Consider the following 16707-nt stretch of genomic DNA (forward strand, 5'->3'; position numbering starts at 1 on the left):
AATTAGCTGTGTGCTTTTAGATGGTTCACTTCATCTCTCTGCATGGTGGAGGGCGGGGCTTTGAACATGGTTGGTTGCCTTGTCTCTTCCAGCTCTGGCTATGCATCTGGTTTGATGCAAATTGTCAGGACCAAGGTGATGCCCTGCCCCACTCACCAGCTGCAGCAGCCATTCAGAAAAATACTCTGTGTTCAGGTAGGGAAGGAAATGATGTTAACCCTTTGCTTCTAAGTTCACCCATCTTTGGAGGTCTGCAATCATGCCATCTCCCAAATGAGATTTAGAATCAGGGTGTTTACAAATGGGTTCCCCTAACCCCTTCCCTTGAGCAACATTGCTCTCTGACTCTATCTCTGCAGTTTCCACATCTTGGGCTAGATATGGAGGGAGGGAGGAAGGAAACCAGGCAACATTTAGTAGTGTTGCTTTTCTTTTCTTTCCTGTTAACCTAGGACAGTGCCTCTTGAATTATTGCACTTGAGGTTCCTTCCTCAACAGATGCTGGAGTGCAGCTTAAGAATGGAAGCTCTTGGACTCCACTCTGGCTTCACTGATTCAGAATTTCAGCAGAGTCTGGGAGCCCCCAAATCTGCATTTTAAACTAAGCATTCTAGTTAATCTTATTTAGGCTAGCCTTTGGGGACCATTGTCCTAGAAGAAGGAAGGCAAACATAACGCGGGTCACTCCACTTGCCTACTCTGCTGCCAACATGAAGATTCATCATCTGTTTTTCCACCATCATATATTTCACCTGCTATGTGCCAAGTATGGGCTTCTCAGATGACTTAGTGGTAAAGAATCCACCTGCCAGTGCAGGAGACTGGGTTGGGAAGATCCCCCGGAGAAGGAAACAGCAACCCAGTTCAGTATCCTTGGCTGGAGAATTCCATGGACAGAGGAGCTTGGTGGGCTACAGTCCATGAGGTCGCAAAGAGCTGGACCTGACTTTGTGACTGAGCATGCAAGCATGTTCTGTGTACCAGGTACAGTGGGCAGAAAGGCTCAAAGTACCTGCTCTCTCAGAGAGTTTACGGTCTAGTGAGCGGAAGCAATGATAAACAAATGCAAACATCTAACATGTGAAGCAGTGAGAAAATATGATGTAAAACCAAGGTTAAGTGCTAGGGAGGTGTGTCCTTTCAGAGAAGGTAGGCAAGAAGGCCTATTTGAAGGATGACATCTGTACTAAGCCTTAAAAGAAGTAAAAGAAAGGATTGTAGGGTTGGGAGAACATTCCAGTAAGAGGGAATAACGATCTTTAACTTGTAGAGGGGAACGCAAAGCATTTTTGTGCACATGCAGAACTGTCTTGATGGTTCTAAGAAATAGATTTCAGCACAACTTAAAGATGGAGGCATGGTCAGCACTGTCCTGAAGTTGAATGGCCTACTTGGGCAGAAAGCTAGCTCTTCACCATTATCTTACCAGGAATTTTGTGAGGTGGTTCACGGACCCTGCAAAGGTCCCTGAATCAGAGGTCATCTCCCAAATGAAAATTCTATAACATTTTTCTGTGGGATGGAAACAGGTGGCCTAAAGGCCTGGGCACATGGGTTGGATTTGCTTTCCTTTCTCAGTAGTGTTTTTTTTTTTTTTGGCTGGGTGGGGTTGGGGGTGGGGCTCTATCTAACTAGTGTTGCCTTTTGTCAGGGCTGGAACAGATTGTACACACATGATGCCAATATCATGTCTTTCTGGTAATTGCTACCTGCTTGGCTCCTGCAGGATGTTTGGGGCTCCCATTGCATGCTTAGATATGCTATCTGGGTTACAGGTCTATGAGAGGATGAGTTTACAATTAAGGTAGGACATGGCTTCCTAACCTTTGCTCCTAAAAGAGTGACCTTTGGCCAGCAGTCCCCTCAGAGGGCCACCTTGCTGTTTATAAATAAAGATACACAGCTGAGCATATGTACCATTCTCTCCAGAGGCTTGGATGTAGCAGCTATTTCTTGTTGAACAAACAAGATATGACGACGTTTTTAATGGTTTTACCCTAAGACGGCCATTCTCTTCTTTCTAAATATTGTGCTTTGCAAGTGCTCTATCTGCAAGAGTGAACACACTCTTTTTTTCATTGCTCAGTGTTTATTGCCTCTTCAAAACACAACCTGGTGTGTTCCTGCCACTGCTCATCTAGAATAACAATTTCCTTGTCTGAATGTCAAGACAGTGGCCAGGTTTCTGTGTTTGTAAGACTGTTTTAATAATACGCAAATGCACCTTGAGGAATTTGGGGAGTACAAAGAACTATCTATTAATACAAGTCTCCTGCACCTCAACAATAAGGACTGCTTCTAGGAAAGCAACCACACATCTGAGCAGCCAACATTTTAAAATATGCCCAGTCCCTCTTAGCCTCTCTACTCTATTGTCACAGCAGTCAGAAGGGTCTTTAGGCTTCTTTCCCCAAGTTCATATACTTCCATAATTTCCAGTTGGTCTTTGGATCAAGACCAGTTCCATCAGCCACACCACAGAGACACATAGGGTCATAGCATTCATAGCCTCAATCTCCTCCAAACTCCTTTTTGGCCTCTGTGCACCAGCCTCACTGGCCTTCCTTCAGGACCTCATGTTCACCATGACCCTCTGGTGACAAGATCTTTGATGGAAGATTCTCTCTTATCCTGCCTCCTTAAGTTTTACTCATTCGCCAGATCTCAGCTCTGACACTTCTCCAAGGAAAGTATACTGATCGCCCTGTGCATTGCAAACCCCTCTGAGGCCCTGTCCTAACTCCATGTCCTCTCCATTGCAGCGTTTACCACAATTTATGTTCATTTGATTCATTTTTCTTCCAACAGGGTTTGAACCATATCTATTTTTACCACGAGGGAACCCACTGCCTAGCCAATATTTGACATTAAGAATGGAGATGTTCTTTGTATTTTTAAAATAAGTGAATAAATACATTAATAACTTCTCTTGCAAGGAGGTTCCCTAATGAATTTGCTCCAAACATATTCAGGTAAGTGACATTCCCATGTATATGATTCAGATAGGGCTTTCATGCAGATCTTTGAATTAATTTGCCTCCTCTTCGCTTTTCTTACTGACTGGGCTGTTATAGACACTTGGAAAGGCAAAGCCCTTGGCCATCTCAGCCTCTCTCTCCTCCCAGCTCAGTCTGCCAGTGAAGAAACAATGACTCAGAAAACTAATGGGCCAGACTCTCTAATAACAATGATGATTTCACCACTGTTGATTTCTCTATTAGATTTCTAAAATTGAGTCAAAATGTAGGCACTGCCTTGGGGCACAACTACCAGAGACAAGTAATGAATTCAGAAACACAATTCAGAACAACACTGACCAATGTATATTACAGGCAAGCACCAGGAAAGGTGATGGAGGTTGAAAGAATCAAAGAAAGGTAAAAAAAAAAAAAAGGAAGCTTTTTTGATGGGAGTGGGATGAAATACAGGGAATTCAGGATCTGCGACCAGACTCACTGGTGAGACCTGGACAAACATTCCATCACAGCAAGAGCAGAGACAGTATATTAAGTGGCGACCAGGCACATGCCGTTCAATGTCTTTAGCCTTATAATAAATATGAAAAGGAGGCATCATTTACTTTCATTTCACAGCAGAAAAAACAGACACTCCGAGGATACATAACTTGAGGTCATGTTTGGAACTCTGGTTTATCAGATTCCAAAGCCAAAGTGTTTCCAACTAAATATTGGGTTGGCCAGAAAGTCCGTTTGAATTTTTCTGTTAGCTGTCATGGAAAAACCTGAACACAAACTTTTTGGTCAACCCAGTATTTCATCTCATCAGTCCTCCATCAGTATCTTCACCTGCAAAGTGTGGATACGACCAGGCAGGATTATCTCCAGGTGATAGTAATACATGCAGAGTACCTGGAGCCTTATTGGCTTCTACTTAAACATTATTTTCTGTCCTTCTTATTTCTTACCCACTGTTGAATTCGTTATGGATTTTTATTAGAAATTCCTAAAATAGGGTTACCACTCCCAGACAGATGATTTAATAGTCAAATATTCAAGACAAATACTGCACAAAGCACCCCTCAATTTCACACCAATCCCACCAAGTTTTACTGATGCTATATCATTGTTTGACGAGGCACAGCAGGATTAGCCATTTTCCTGAGACACCAATGTCAGAAGAGAACTTGATCCCAGTCCAGACTGCTGGGCCGGAATATTTTCCACCACCACATCATGTCAAAATGCACAGGGCAGGAGTTGATTTCCAGGCGCTTCCCTAATAAGAATCACATTAATAAAAACAACAGCGAACTCTTTATTTGCACCTGGAACCACACTACTCTCTTTGTATGAATGATCACATTTGCTGAACAAATGCACATTTGGTATGTGAATCATTTTTATCCCCCTTTTGATAGATAACAAAACTTGAGTGATTTTCTCTATGTTAGGTAGATAGTTTAGCCAGTACTTGAATAAAACATCAGGAAGCAAATTCATAGCTACTGGGAAGCAGACAAATGCACAATAGAGGTTCACTGAATGTTTAAGAGGACGGCACTGACCTTGAATCCTTTCAGGACAGGCACCTCTCTGCCAGACATCTTGACCAAAAGCAGCCTCTGTCAGCAGCAGGATTTTAGTCTGTCATTTCAAAGGGATCCACAACCGATCAGTCACTTTCTCCCAGAGCTCTTCCCTGGAGCTCTGAAGATATTCGTCAGTCATGGCTGCTGCTTATCACAGACTCAGCTTCTAGCCTCTGATTACTCCTAAAATGCACCTGAGGGATCTTAAAAACCAGGATTCCTGGGGCCAATTTCCATGGAGAATGGGGCGGAGACAGCCCTGTGCCCTTCCACAGCTGATTCTCATACACAGCCAGGGTGAAGACATACTGTTAGAGCTGAGTGCCCATGCCTCTCTCTCTCCTGGTAGACCATAGTTTCTTAAAAAGGGAATGAATCTTTTCTATTTTTTCAGTTTCCATGTGCTGAGAACAATGCCTGAATATTGTAGGCAGTAGCAGGGGGCAGCTAAGAGCCTGGATGCTGGAGTCAGGCAGTTTGGATGTGAACCCTCATCTACCACATATTAGCTGTGTGGTTTTGAGTAAGTACTGCTATACAATTCAATGCCTCGTTCCCTTATCTGTAAAGTGATAACATTCATCAATACTTGTGATGTTTTTGTGAGATTTATGGGAGGAAGTAACTATAAAGTATTTAATGCAAGGTCTGACACATAACAAACCCACAATCAATGCTAGCTATGCAGATAGGCAAAAAATTCAATCAACATGCAACCTTAATGCCTCTATGTAACAGCTGTGGTAAATGCAGTGGGGATACAAAAAAATAATAAGTCCAAGTCCCTGAATGTTCACAGGCCTTATGCTAGGAGTTTTATCAATAATTTTTTTCACCTTCATGATAATACTTTGACATATTATTAGAAAAAGAAATATACCAGGTAAGTAACTGAAGGTCACCAGCAAGTAATTATCAGTCTGAGATTGGAACTCAGATTCATCTGGCTTCAGATCTTACTCTTTCTACTTTATCACTAAAATTTCATATAAATGTTGATTCATATTCAATCAATAAGCGTCTTTGCCATGCTTGCTATGTGCTAGAAACTGTTCTAAGTACTGGACACACAGAAACGAACCAAACAGAGAATGTCTCTGCTTTCATGCAGTTTAGATTCTAGAACACAAAAAGACTGGTGACAAGTAAGTAAATGGATATATAACGTGTCAGGTCAAGGTAAGTGCTACAGAGGAAAAATAAAGCAGGGTACAGGTAACTGAGGGGGTATATATTTGTGTATATGCGTGTGTGTGAGAATTTTTTTTCCATTTGGCTATAATGCAATCTTATTTTTCTTTTTTTTTTTATTGAAGTACAGTTGATGCACAAAAGTTACAGGTATACAATATAGTGATTCACAACTTTTAAAGATTATACTCCATTTATAGCTATTATAAAATATTGGGCTTCCCTAGTGGTTCAGACGGTAAAGACTCTGCCTGCAATGTGGGAGACCTGGGTTTGATCCCTGGGTTGGGAAGATCTCCTGAAGGACGGTATGGCAACCCACTCACATATTCTTGCCTGGAAAATTCCCGTGGACAGAGGAGCATGGTGGGCTACATCCATGGGGTTGCAAAGAGTTGACACAACTGAGCAACTGTGTATTGTACAATATATCCTTGTAGCTTATTTTATACATAATAGCTTGTACCTCTTAATCTTATACTCCTATCTTGCCCCTGCCCTCTTTCCTCTCCCCACTTAATCACTAGTTTGTTCTCTATACCTGTGAGTCTGTTTCTTTTATATTTTCACTACTTGGTTGTATTTTTTAGGGGGGGGGGATTCTACATATGTCCTGATATTATACAATATTTATCTTTCTCTGTCTGACTTATTTCACTTAGCATAATACCCTCCAAGTTCATTCATGTTGTTGCAAATAACAAGATTTCACTCCTTTTTATGGCTGAGTACTATTCAATTGTGTATATACGTACCACATCTTTATCCACTGATCTGTTGATAGATGCTTAGATTTCTTCCGTATCTTGGCAATTGTAAATAATGCTGCTATTAACATTGGAGTGAGACTCAGTCGTGTCCAACTCTTTGGGACTCCACGGACGGGAGCCAATCAGGCTCCTCTGTCTATGGAATTCTCTAGGCAAGAAGAGTGGAACGGGTTGCCATGTCCTTCCCCCAGGGATCTTCCCAACCCAAGGATTGAAACCAGCTCTCTCACATTACAGCCAGATTCTTTACCTTTTGAGCTACCCAGGATGTCCCTATTTTAGACAGGAAGGCCAAGAAATGCTTCTGATAAAGAAACATTTGAGTGATGGACATGATAAGATGTGTTCGGATTCTGGGTAAGTTTTAGGAGTTTAAGCCCGAGGATTTATTGTAGAATTAGAAGGATATGAGACAGAAGGAAATAAAAGACAATTTCAAAGTGCTTGACTTGAGTAACTAGGAGAATGAAATTCTCACTTAGTGAGCTGGAGAAAAATGCTGGACAAGGAGGTTTTTCTTGAGAGGAAATCAGGAGTTCTGTTTTGAGATCTCTGTTGTGCATCCAAGTGGAAATACTAGGTAGGCAGATAGATATACAAGTCTGTATTGTAGGGAGAAGCTGGAGCTAGAAATATAAACTGAATAGAAGAGATTTCAAACCATGAGATCACCTAGGAGCAAGTATAGATTAAGAAGATGACTGAGCCCGGGGCCCCAATATTTATAGGTCGGGAAGATGATGAGGAACCAGCTAGGGAGGCAGAGAAGGACTTGCCAGTGAGGGAGAGGGAAACAGAAAGTGTGGCCTTGAGGCCAAGACAAGAAGCTCTCTCAAGAAGGAAGCAGCGATTGCGCGGGCCAAAACTAGTGAGGGCTGCAGCAGAGGATGACAGGATTCATGAATGAGAGGGTTACTGGTGACTCTCACGAGAGCTGTTTTGGTGGAGGGATGGAAAGAGCAAACTGGAGGAAAAGACACGGTGACAGTGTGGAGGACCCTTTCAAGGCTCTTTTTTTTTTTTTTCTGGAAAGGGGAGTGGAGAGTGAGGCAGCAGCTGAGGGGGATACAGGGTCAGGAGATGATTACTTTAAGTGAGCTGATTTACAGCGTGTCTGTGAGTCCCCATACAGCCCCATAGGATCCTGTAGAGAGGCCAGACAGAGCAGAGGGAGAGGGGCTGAGTGCAGGTGTGAGGGGCTTGAGTGGGGCTCAGGGGTAGGATTCAGCTCACAGGGGAGGACTGGTTGCAGATGAAAGCAGGGGCTGTTCATCTACTGCACATAAAAATGGAAAACAGACTGGAAATGCAAAGCAGAGTCAAACAATGTAAGGTTTTGTCTCACTTAATCCTTATAATAACCCCTTCATGTGGTGGAATATTATTTCTGTGTTACAGAGAATCACAATGTGACTTGGGAAAGATTTTCAATGTAGTTGCGTATTTGTAACAATGAGAAAATGAGTAGTCAGGGAACGCTGTAGGTGGAAGTGCGTTTGATTTGGACCCAAAGAGTGGGTTGGTTCTAAATACGTGAAAGGGGCCGAGACAAGAATTCCAAATACATATAAGAATTCTATAAATATGTAAAAAGGCACAAAATAGAGCAAAATCCTTTCTTGGCAGGTACTTTGGAACTGAACTGCGTGAATAGTTGTGTGACCTTGGACAAGATACCTGACTTCTCTGTGCTCTGGTTTCCCCATGTTTAACTCACAGGGATAGTAACTGTACCTACTTCATAGGATTGTTGTGAGGAATACAAACAGGTAACTGTACCTACATCCATATACACACAGAGTGGAACTGTGCCTAGAAAGCAGAGAACACTGCTTGGTTTACTTCTACAAGTAAAGAGTTTGAAAAAAAAAAAGTGTATTTTTCCTCTGTGTGTGTGTGTACTTCCAGCAGTCCTGCTTTTGGGTATCATTGGAAGATATTCTGCTGCAAGAACTTTACAGAACAAGGAGCTCAGCTCGGTGCTCCGTGATGACCTAGAGTGAGGGTATGGGGGGATGGGTGGGAAGTCCAAGAGTGAGGGGATATATGTATACATATAGCTGATTCACTTCATTGTACAGCAGAAACTAACATAACGTTGTAAAGCAATTATACTCCAATTTTTAAAAAGTCAAAGAGAGAAAAGAACCTTCCTCGTCTTGAAGGAGCATGATTGAAAGAAGACAGATAAGTTTGTTCACTCACTCTGTCATTCAGTCCTTCATTCTAGAAGGATTTCTTGAGCATCTACCCAGTCTGGCTCTGTACCGACCAGGTTGCAGAGACCGAGGACAACTAGGGCAGGGTTCCTGTGCCCAAGCTGCTCCTGGTCACCAGGAGATAGCAGCAGACTTAAACTGTTTCATATAGCCTGAAGGCTATTCTCATGCAGATCTTAAGGAGGAAATATGCAATGTAAGGGGCAAGAGCGCTGAGTTTTTGCTTTGTCTTATTCAACAGTAATTTATTATCTACCAGCCTTCAAGGATCAAACAGCCTAGAGAAAGAGACCAAAGAGTCACCAGACCCACACAATCCCATGTGATATATGGCTACTAGGGTTTTATTACTATTATTTAAACTTTTTATTTTGTATCAAAGTATAACCAATTAGCTTGCCTGGTGGCTCAGACTCTAAAGAATTTGCCTGCCAATGCAGGAGAACTGGGTTCGATCCTTGGGTCAGGAAGATCCTCTGGAGAAGGGAATGGCAACCCACTCCAGTATTCTTGCCTGGAGAATTCCATGGAATGAGGAGCCTGCTGGGCTACAGTTTGTGGGGTCACAAAGAATTGGACACAACTGAGCAACTAATAATTTCATTACCGATTAACAATGTTGTGACAGTTTCAGGTACTCAGCAGAGTGACTCAACCATGGATATACCTATATCCATTCCCCTGGTCCCCACAAACTCCCCTCCCATTCAGGCTGCCACGTAACATTGAGCAGAGTTCCCTGAAGAGCACCAAGTTTTGATTCAGATTGTTTGGACCTGAGTCTTGGCTCTGCCACTTTCCTAACTAAGGCTCTGGGCAAGGTGGTGAGCATCAGTGTCCTCATCTGTAAAATGGAGATGACGGCATCTGACACAAGAGGTTGCGTGAGGGGCCAATGCGATCATACAGCCATGGCCCCCAGCACACAGCCAAAGGCCCACAGGCTTTGCGGTGCTATGGCTGCTTCTCTCTCATTTCCTCTTCTGTTGTTATTGTGGTTTATGTGACTCATGAAAACACTTCTGTCTTCGGACTTGTTGAGGAAGTCTTCCTAGAAAGATGTGACTCAGACTGAGTTTTAAAGGATGGATGGGGTTTGCAGCATGAAATGATGACCAGGCAACTCAGGGAAAGGATACCGTCTCTGGCTCAGCACATCACCCTTTGCTTAAAGAAAGCACCTGCACCAATTTGTAAGATAATCCAAATAAAAGCTCTTCATGTCAGGTACCAAATCAGGCCCATCAGAGAATATTAGGCAAGTTTCCTCATACCTTCCTGGTTCCCTCATTCTGTGGGTCTCCTAGGCCCCTCTGTCCTGTCTGGAATGATTTCCTTTTGATTGCAGTTGGAATTTTGCTTCTCTGCTCCTGAAGCCATTTTGCTGTATGAATCCTTCCCTATCAGGAGGAGGGAGTTATGTGCTCACTTGATGGATTCACAGAGAAGGGAATACCATCCAGTTGTCTTCTCAAAACCCTACCTGTATTCTTGCATCAGCACTATTTAGCTGTCCTTTTTTTCTGGATGTGTCTTATTTCAAGTTACAGTATTACTAGAATATGGTAATAAAATCAAATATGGCCACCAAAAACTCCCCAATCCACCATGCTTAAAACAACTAGCATTCCCATAAAAGGTAATTCTTTGCAGAATATTGTACACATGTTTTTAAGACTTACCTATACAACAATATTGGTATTTGTAATCTTCAATAAAAATTGAGCACCTATTGTGTACTTGGTATTGTTCTAGTGATGAGGTTAAAACAGAGAGCAGAATTATATAAGAGTCTTGCTCCTAAAGCTTTCAATCCAGTAAGGAAACAAATACTAACAAATCAGTTGTATCAGTCTATTCATAATGGCAAGCTAGGATAGGTGCTCTGAAGGAAAGAAACCCAGTTCTTAAAGAGCTATGATCAGAGGTTTCTCTGGTGGTTCAGTGGCTAAGACTCCACACCTTCAATGCAGGGGGCCTGGGTACAATCCCTGGTCAGGGAACTAGATCCCACATGCTGCAACTAACAGTTTGCATTCCACAACAAAGATCCCACATGCTTCAGTGATGATCGAAGATCCCACATGTTGCCACTAACACCCAGCAGAGCCAAATAAGTAAATACATTTCTTTAAAAAAGAGCTAAGATCAGCTGAGGGTCAAAGATGGCTTCTCAGCTTCAGTTGAGAATTGATGGCTTGAATTAAAGAATGGGGCAGAGGGGAGAGAGAACCATCCCCCAAATCTGTGATCAGAGGGAGAATATGGAGACAGACAGCTTATGGCTGGAGAGCCAACAAGAAGGCATGTTTGGGGTCACTCAGGAAAGTCAGGCAGGGGTCAGAATATGCAGGACCTCACAGGCCTGGGGAGGTCATTGACAGGTTAAGTGCAAGTGTGTCTGTGTTTGAGGTGGTGGGGTGGAATCATGTTTCAAACAAGAATTTTGACTGCAATATATGAACCAACTCTCTATATGATGGATGAAGAAACAGGCTTGAGGGATGAGAATGAGAAAGTGAAGGAAAAAGGAACTATTTATTGACTACATATTATAGATTTACCCTATGTGCAATGTGTTGCTGTATATAATGTGTTAGGTAACGCCTTGGATGCACTAAATAGAAGTACAGGCTGGTTACCATTATCATCACACTGCGTATGGCATTCTGAATGTATTTCTTTGCATGTTTTACAAACGAGGGAACTTAGGATAAAAGAAATCGCTTCCCGGGGGCTCAGTGGTAAAGAACCTGCCTGCCAATGCAGGATGCAGGCCTGATTCCTGGGTTGGGAAGATCCCCTGGAGAAGGACATGGCAACCCACTCCAGTATTGTTGCCTGGGAAATCCCATGGACAGAGAAGCCTGGCAGGCTGCAGTTCCATGGGGTTGCAAAAGAGCCAGACATGTCTTAGCAACTAAACAACAGGCTAAGAGAGGTAAAGGAACTACCCAACATCACCCAGTTGGCAAGTGGTAGAGCTAGTATTCAGTGCCCAGGATCTTCCTATGTTGAGAGAACAAAGTCAAAGCAAAGCTGGGAGGATAATACTAGTCATCTCAGTAGGATGGTTCCATCCCTGAAGCAGCCCAGGAATTGTTAACACTCTTAAAGTTGTTCTAGAGTTACTCTTAAGGGGATTGTCTAGACCGTGTGGATTTATTTGACTTTCACAGGGATAGACACAAGTTAATCATTACTGTCTTTTTCAATTAAATAAATGTTCCCAGTCATAACTTTTCCAGAATAGACTATAGAGTAACATGATAGCTAACAATGTAGAAACATAAACTCAGATTCCTTCTGACATCTTTTTCTCCTCAAACTCTATATAAGTGTAACAAGTTTCTAGTGACACTGTGCTGCATCGGGGGAAACCACTTCATTGCTTAAGAGAGTATGATAACAGAGACTTGAATATCTAAGAAAGCACATAGGGTATAGGACTAAAAAATGGAGGGCATGTATCATATAGTAAGTTTTATGAAGAACTTTAATTATCACACTTAATTTTTAACATCCTGGTGGCAATGGCAGCCCACTCCAGCACGCTTACCTGGAAAATCCCATGGATGGAGGAGCCTGGTGGGCCGCAGTCCATGGGGTCGCTAAGAGTCAGACACAACCGAGCGACTTCACTTTCACTTTTCACTTTCATGCATTGGAGAAGGAAATGGCAACCCACTCCAGTGTTCTTGCCTGGAGAATCCCAGGGATGGGGGAGCCTGGTGGGCTGCCGTCTCTGGGGTTGCACAGAGTCGCATACTACTGAAGCAACTTAGCAGCAGCAGCAGCTGTTGTTTAGTGGCTAAGTTGTGTCCAACTCTTTTGCAACCCTGGGGACTACAGCCTGCCAGGCTCCTCTGTCCATGGGATTGCTCAAATAAGAATATTGGAGTGGGTTGCCATTTTTTTCTCCAGGGGATCTTCCCAATCCAGGGATTGAACCCGTGTCTCCTGAATTGGCAAGCAGATTCTTTACCACTGATCTACCTAGCCAGTCCAATATCTTGGAAGTAGGTCTCTTTATTTCCATTTTAGAGATGAAGTTGGGCATAAAGCAATTAAGGGCCTTGGCCTTGACCTCTTGATATTTAACCCCTGCCTTTTCTACTCTGCCCCAGAGCCTTATCCATGATCTTAATGTTTGGCAGATGCTATTCCCCTTGACCATCGTCTTTAATAGGTTTACAAGAAATTTATAGTCTTTCTACCCCTGCCACACACACACTAAAATCTGATGATAGGTGGTGATTCAGAGATCGTTTGCTTTGACATGAATAAAATGAGTTTTCCATTTTGATGGAATTAATCAGTTAAATTTGATGTAAAAAAACACTTCAAGAAAGTTCTCATGGTGGTGGTCTGTCTGCCCAAGGAACGGTCTTTAGTCTGATTCATATACAAAACAGCAACTGAACAGACAGAGTGTTTGAGTTCTCAAAGTTTAAGCTGGGAGGAGAGGCAGGGCACCAATTAGAAATCACTGAGGCAGCTTCCTATATGAGTTTAAGTCTTCTGTAATTGGAAAGTTCCCCTCATGGAGATTTCTATCCATGCTACTCTTTGTCTATCCCCAGTATATATAGGGACTTGCTAAGTCTCTATGAGGGAAGAAAGACTTCTCAGTAGGCCATCTCCTTTAGCCACCAGTAACATTTTAAAGTATCCAAATTAAAAACAAAAATCTATGAATTATCAATGCCTATGGAAAATACCACCCTCAATTTCAGTTCCAAACTTCTACTCCCATTTCCTGAGAATACTGATTAAAAAGCATCTTTATGGTACAATATACACTTCTCTTATTTTAAATACACAGCCCCTAGTCCAAGGCTCTTCCTGTGAGGATAAGAAACGAGCATGGGTTTTCAGAACAGGCTGCTCACCAGCTCACTTCCAGAAGAGTGTGTCTAGACCTGAGGCAGAGTTGTTGTTCCTCACCAGCCTTAACCCTCTATCAAGGACTGCTTGTAGGACAACCCCTACAGCTGAAAAACAGCCAGTCACTGACTGTTCTTGAAATTGCTCTTTTCCTAGGATGTATCAGATCAAAAGAAACAGGCAAATCACACAGAGAAGATGCAAGACCAGCTACTGACTCCAGCAATGTTGAAAGCTGCAGTGCTTAGTTGATGGGGAATTGCCAATATGTTTACAAGGCGTTGCGCACGTGCATGTAGAAAGTCCCCCTCACGTAGGCATAGCACGCTAGGTTAGAGGGTGCAGAGAAGGTCCCCCAAAGGACCAGGAACTGTTTGTACAAGACTCGGCTCAGCCTTGCCTTAAGGCATCGACATAGGACCCCACAGACCACATTGCCAGCAAGCACTGAAACTCAGCTGCGATCTTCCTGCCCTGCACCCCAAGTACAGACTCTGAGCAAATCAACCCAACAACCAACAGAGGCTCTATCATCATACAGTAATAAGCCCATTCTATTTTGCTAATTGCTTTCTTGGGCATGCACCAAGTTATTAAAAGGACAGTGACAAAACAAGAGAGCTTGGATAAATGTATGTGGCGGCACCTACAGCAATTTGTTTTCGCCTTAACGTTAGTTCCAGTTACTTGTTTGCATGTGAAAGAGAACAAGGAGATTGGCAAAACATTTCTAAATTATTTTCTACTCAGCTGCATCAGTGCTGAGACCACCTTTGCAATTGTTATCCTGCTCTTCAGAAAAGACTTTCCTCGTAGAAAACAGACTGATTTTAGAAGCAGATCTGAGTCTGTGAGATAGACGCTTTTGCCAGGCATGAGAGTCTTCTAGGAGCTGCAGAAGGCAGTCTCGGTAGAGCCTGTGGGAAGTCAGACACCAGCCCACTTTTTCCCACCCACCCAGACACTCTCCCTCTCTGGTCTGTACCTTCCGTGTGGCAGCTGGAAGAGAGGATGGTGTTCGGAGGTCTGAAGATGTAAGGCAGGTAACGAGAGAAGCATTTCATCTTCCAAAAAAGAAGGCAAAAGAAAAAATCTAAATAAAAAAACAGTGTCCTGAATCCATCAGGATTCTCTCGGCCTTTAAAGCTGGCTACATCACCCACATGTTTACGGAGGCTCTCTCCCCGTGTTGCAGAGCTGGGGAGCCTGAGGAATAACTGAAGCTGGATCCCATGTTGCCATCAGCGCCAGGGAGCACTGCCTTACATTTCTGCATGCAGCTCAAACTCAGAAGCCCCTAAGCAAGCCGCGATATAGCCTCTTCATTGGCTGCAGCTCCTCTGAGCAGGATTTGCTGAGTAAGTCAGTCTTGCCTGTAAACACACGCTGAAATGCCCTGCCTGAAACCTCTCTCTTTTCCCGTGTGGTCAGTTTCTCTTTTAGCAAGAGAAATCCAGCAGGATATGGGAGGCGTGAGGATAAGTGACCATCTCTTATTTAGCTGAAAGATCAGATGAAACAAAGACAGCATAGTGTTCTGCCCTGGAGAGAGATGATTGTTAAAAGGAGCCAGCCGTAAAGCCATGGGTCTCAGGAATATTAAAGTACAGCAATGAAATGGGTCTCTGTCCTTGCTTAATCTAGATTGAGTTCTAGTTTTTTAATACGAAACCCAGACAATAGGACCATTTATCATTTAGGTGAAGCCAAACGCTGGGTTGAGTAGTCGGTGACAGAGGGCTAACACAGACAGATTCTGGGCTCCACTATGGCTGTTTTTTCCTGCCAGCACTCACGCCGAGGCAATAACTTGGTTCTGAGTTATTTGCTGTACAAATTTAAAGCCACAACACAAGAATAGAGGCTAAACCCAAGGGAAATGGCCTTTCACCAACCTGTGTGCCCTGATGGCATACGAAAATCTGGAACAAGGAACTTGATGCAAGGATTACACAACTTTACCAAAACTCTCACTGAGATTGCAGAGACAGAGAGAGAGAATATTAAAGGAAAGGACCAATTGCCAAATACAAACGATTTAGATTTGGGAGTTGGTTTGGTTACGACCCAGGAAATGGTAATAATTTTGGAAATCTTACTGCTGGAAGGTAAGCACAAGACATCATCAGTTTGGGATTTATAAGTTCCGTCAAATACACTATTGAGTATGATAAAGAGAAACAGGTGAATATTTTCTGTACTGAATTCAGAGGCACAGGAAATGATTTAAATGGCCCATAAAGGAAAACCAGTATTCCCCTGAGTGAAAGTTTTAAAAATAAGATTTAATGTAAAGTTTGCCTTGAAATCTGATAGGATAATTTTTGAGCCTTTATGGGCTCTCCTCTCTATGAAAAAATCCTTAATTTAGCATTGGAGAAATGTGCTGGTCTGCCCACAAGAGCAAAGACTTAGAGCTGTAGGTAATTATAGAGTCAGCGCAGGCCAGGATGTAAGTTCACTCTTCCACCGACATGCTCTCTCCCTGATTTCTTGACCACTGCAACATGATGACAAACTACTTCTGGGGACGGAACATTAACCCTTTGATAATCATGTTATCGATCACTTCCTTAGACCTTGAGACCTGGTATGGTTGGGCCATCCCAAATAAGGTGCTGTTTAGATAATGCCTAAATGGTCTGGATTAGTTGTGTGGATAATGTCAAATTCACAACAGATGAGCAAATCCGGAGGCATCTTCCTGCGAGATACAGAAATCTAATCCCTGATCAGTAATAAGTCAAATGGAAGGAGGCTTTGGGACCAACCTGACCTGAGTTTGAATCCCAGTGCATTCACTTATTGGCTGGGAAGATATAAACACAGCTTTAACACTTGTTAGCCTCAGTTTCCAGATCTATAAAATGGGAACAACAAGGTTTTCCTCCCACTTTCTTGAGTGAAAGGAGATAATAAGCACGGGATGCACCCTGTTCATTATAGACACTTGCCAAACTGTCGCTGCCAAGGCTGTTCTTACTGTTCTTGCTGTTCTCATCAGCTTTCTCTGAGCTCCTGCGGCCACAAACACCGTCAGAGTAATGAAAGAGTGGGTGTGGTTAAGAGAGTGGTGCTGCCATTACACCAC

At 42.9% G+C, this 16707-nt stretch overlaps 1 protein-coding gene across 5 annotated transcripts in view; it reads right to left on the bottom strand.

Annotated features, from left to right (window-relative positions):
• Positions 1–15081, bottom strand: part of PPP2R2B (protein phosphatase 2 regulatory subunit Bbeta) — a 478597-nt gene extending 463516 nt beyond the window's left edge. For 2 of the 5 annotated variants that reach the window (XM_069592347.1, XM_069592348.1), the window contains exon 1: positions 14602–14958. Coding sequence is in view for 3 of the 5 variants with exons in the window: in XM_069592348.1 (XP_069448449.1) it covers positions 14602–14675 (74 nt within the window). In the remaining 2 variants the exon portion in view is untranslated. Of the gene's footprint in view, positions 1–14601 lie in introns of all 5 variants that reach the window. The other 3 variants (XM_069592340.1, XM_069592342.1, XM_069592346.1) reach the window with 3 other exon arrangements.
• Positions 15082–16707: the final 1626 nt, after the last annotated feature.

Source organism: Ovis canadensis, chromosome 5, assembly GCF_042477335.2.
Source record: "Ovis canadensis isolate MfBH-ARS-UI-01 breed Bighorn chromosome 5, ARS-UI_OviCan_v2, whole genome shotgun sequence".
Lineage (NCBI taxonomy): Eukaryota > Metazoa > Chordata > Mammalia > Artiodactyla > Bovidae > Ovis > Ovis canadensis.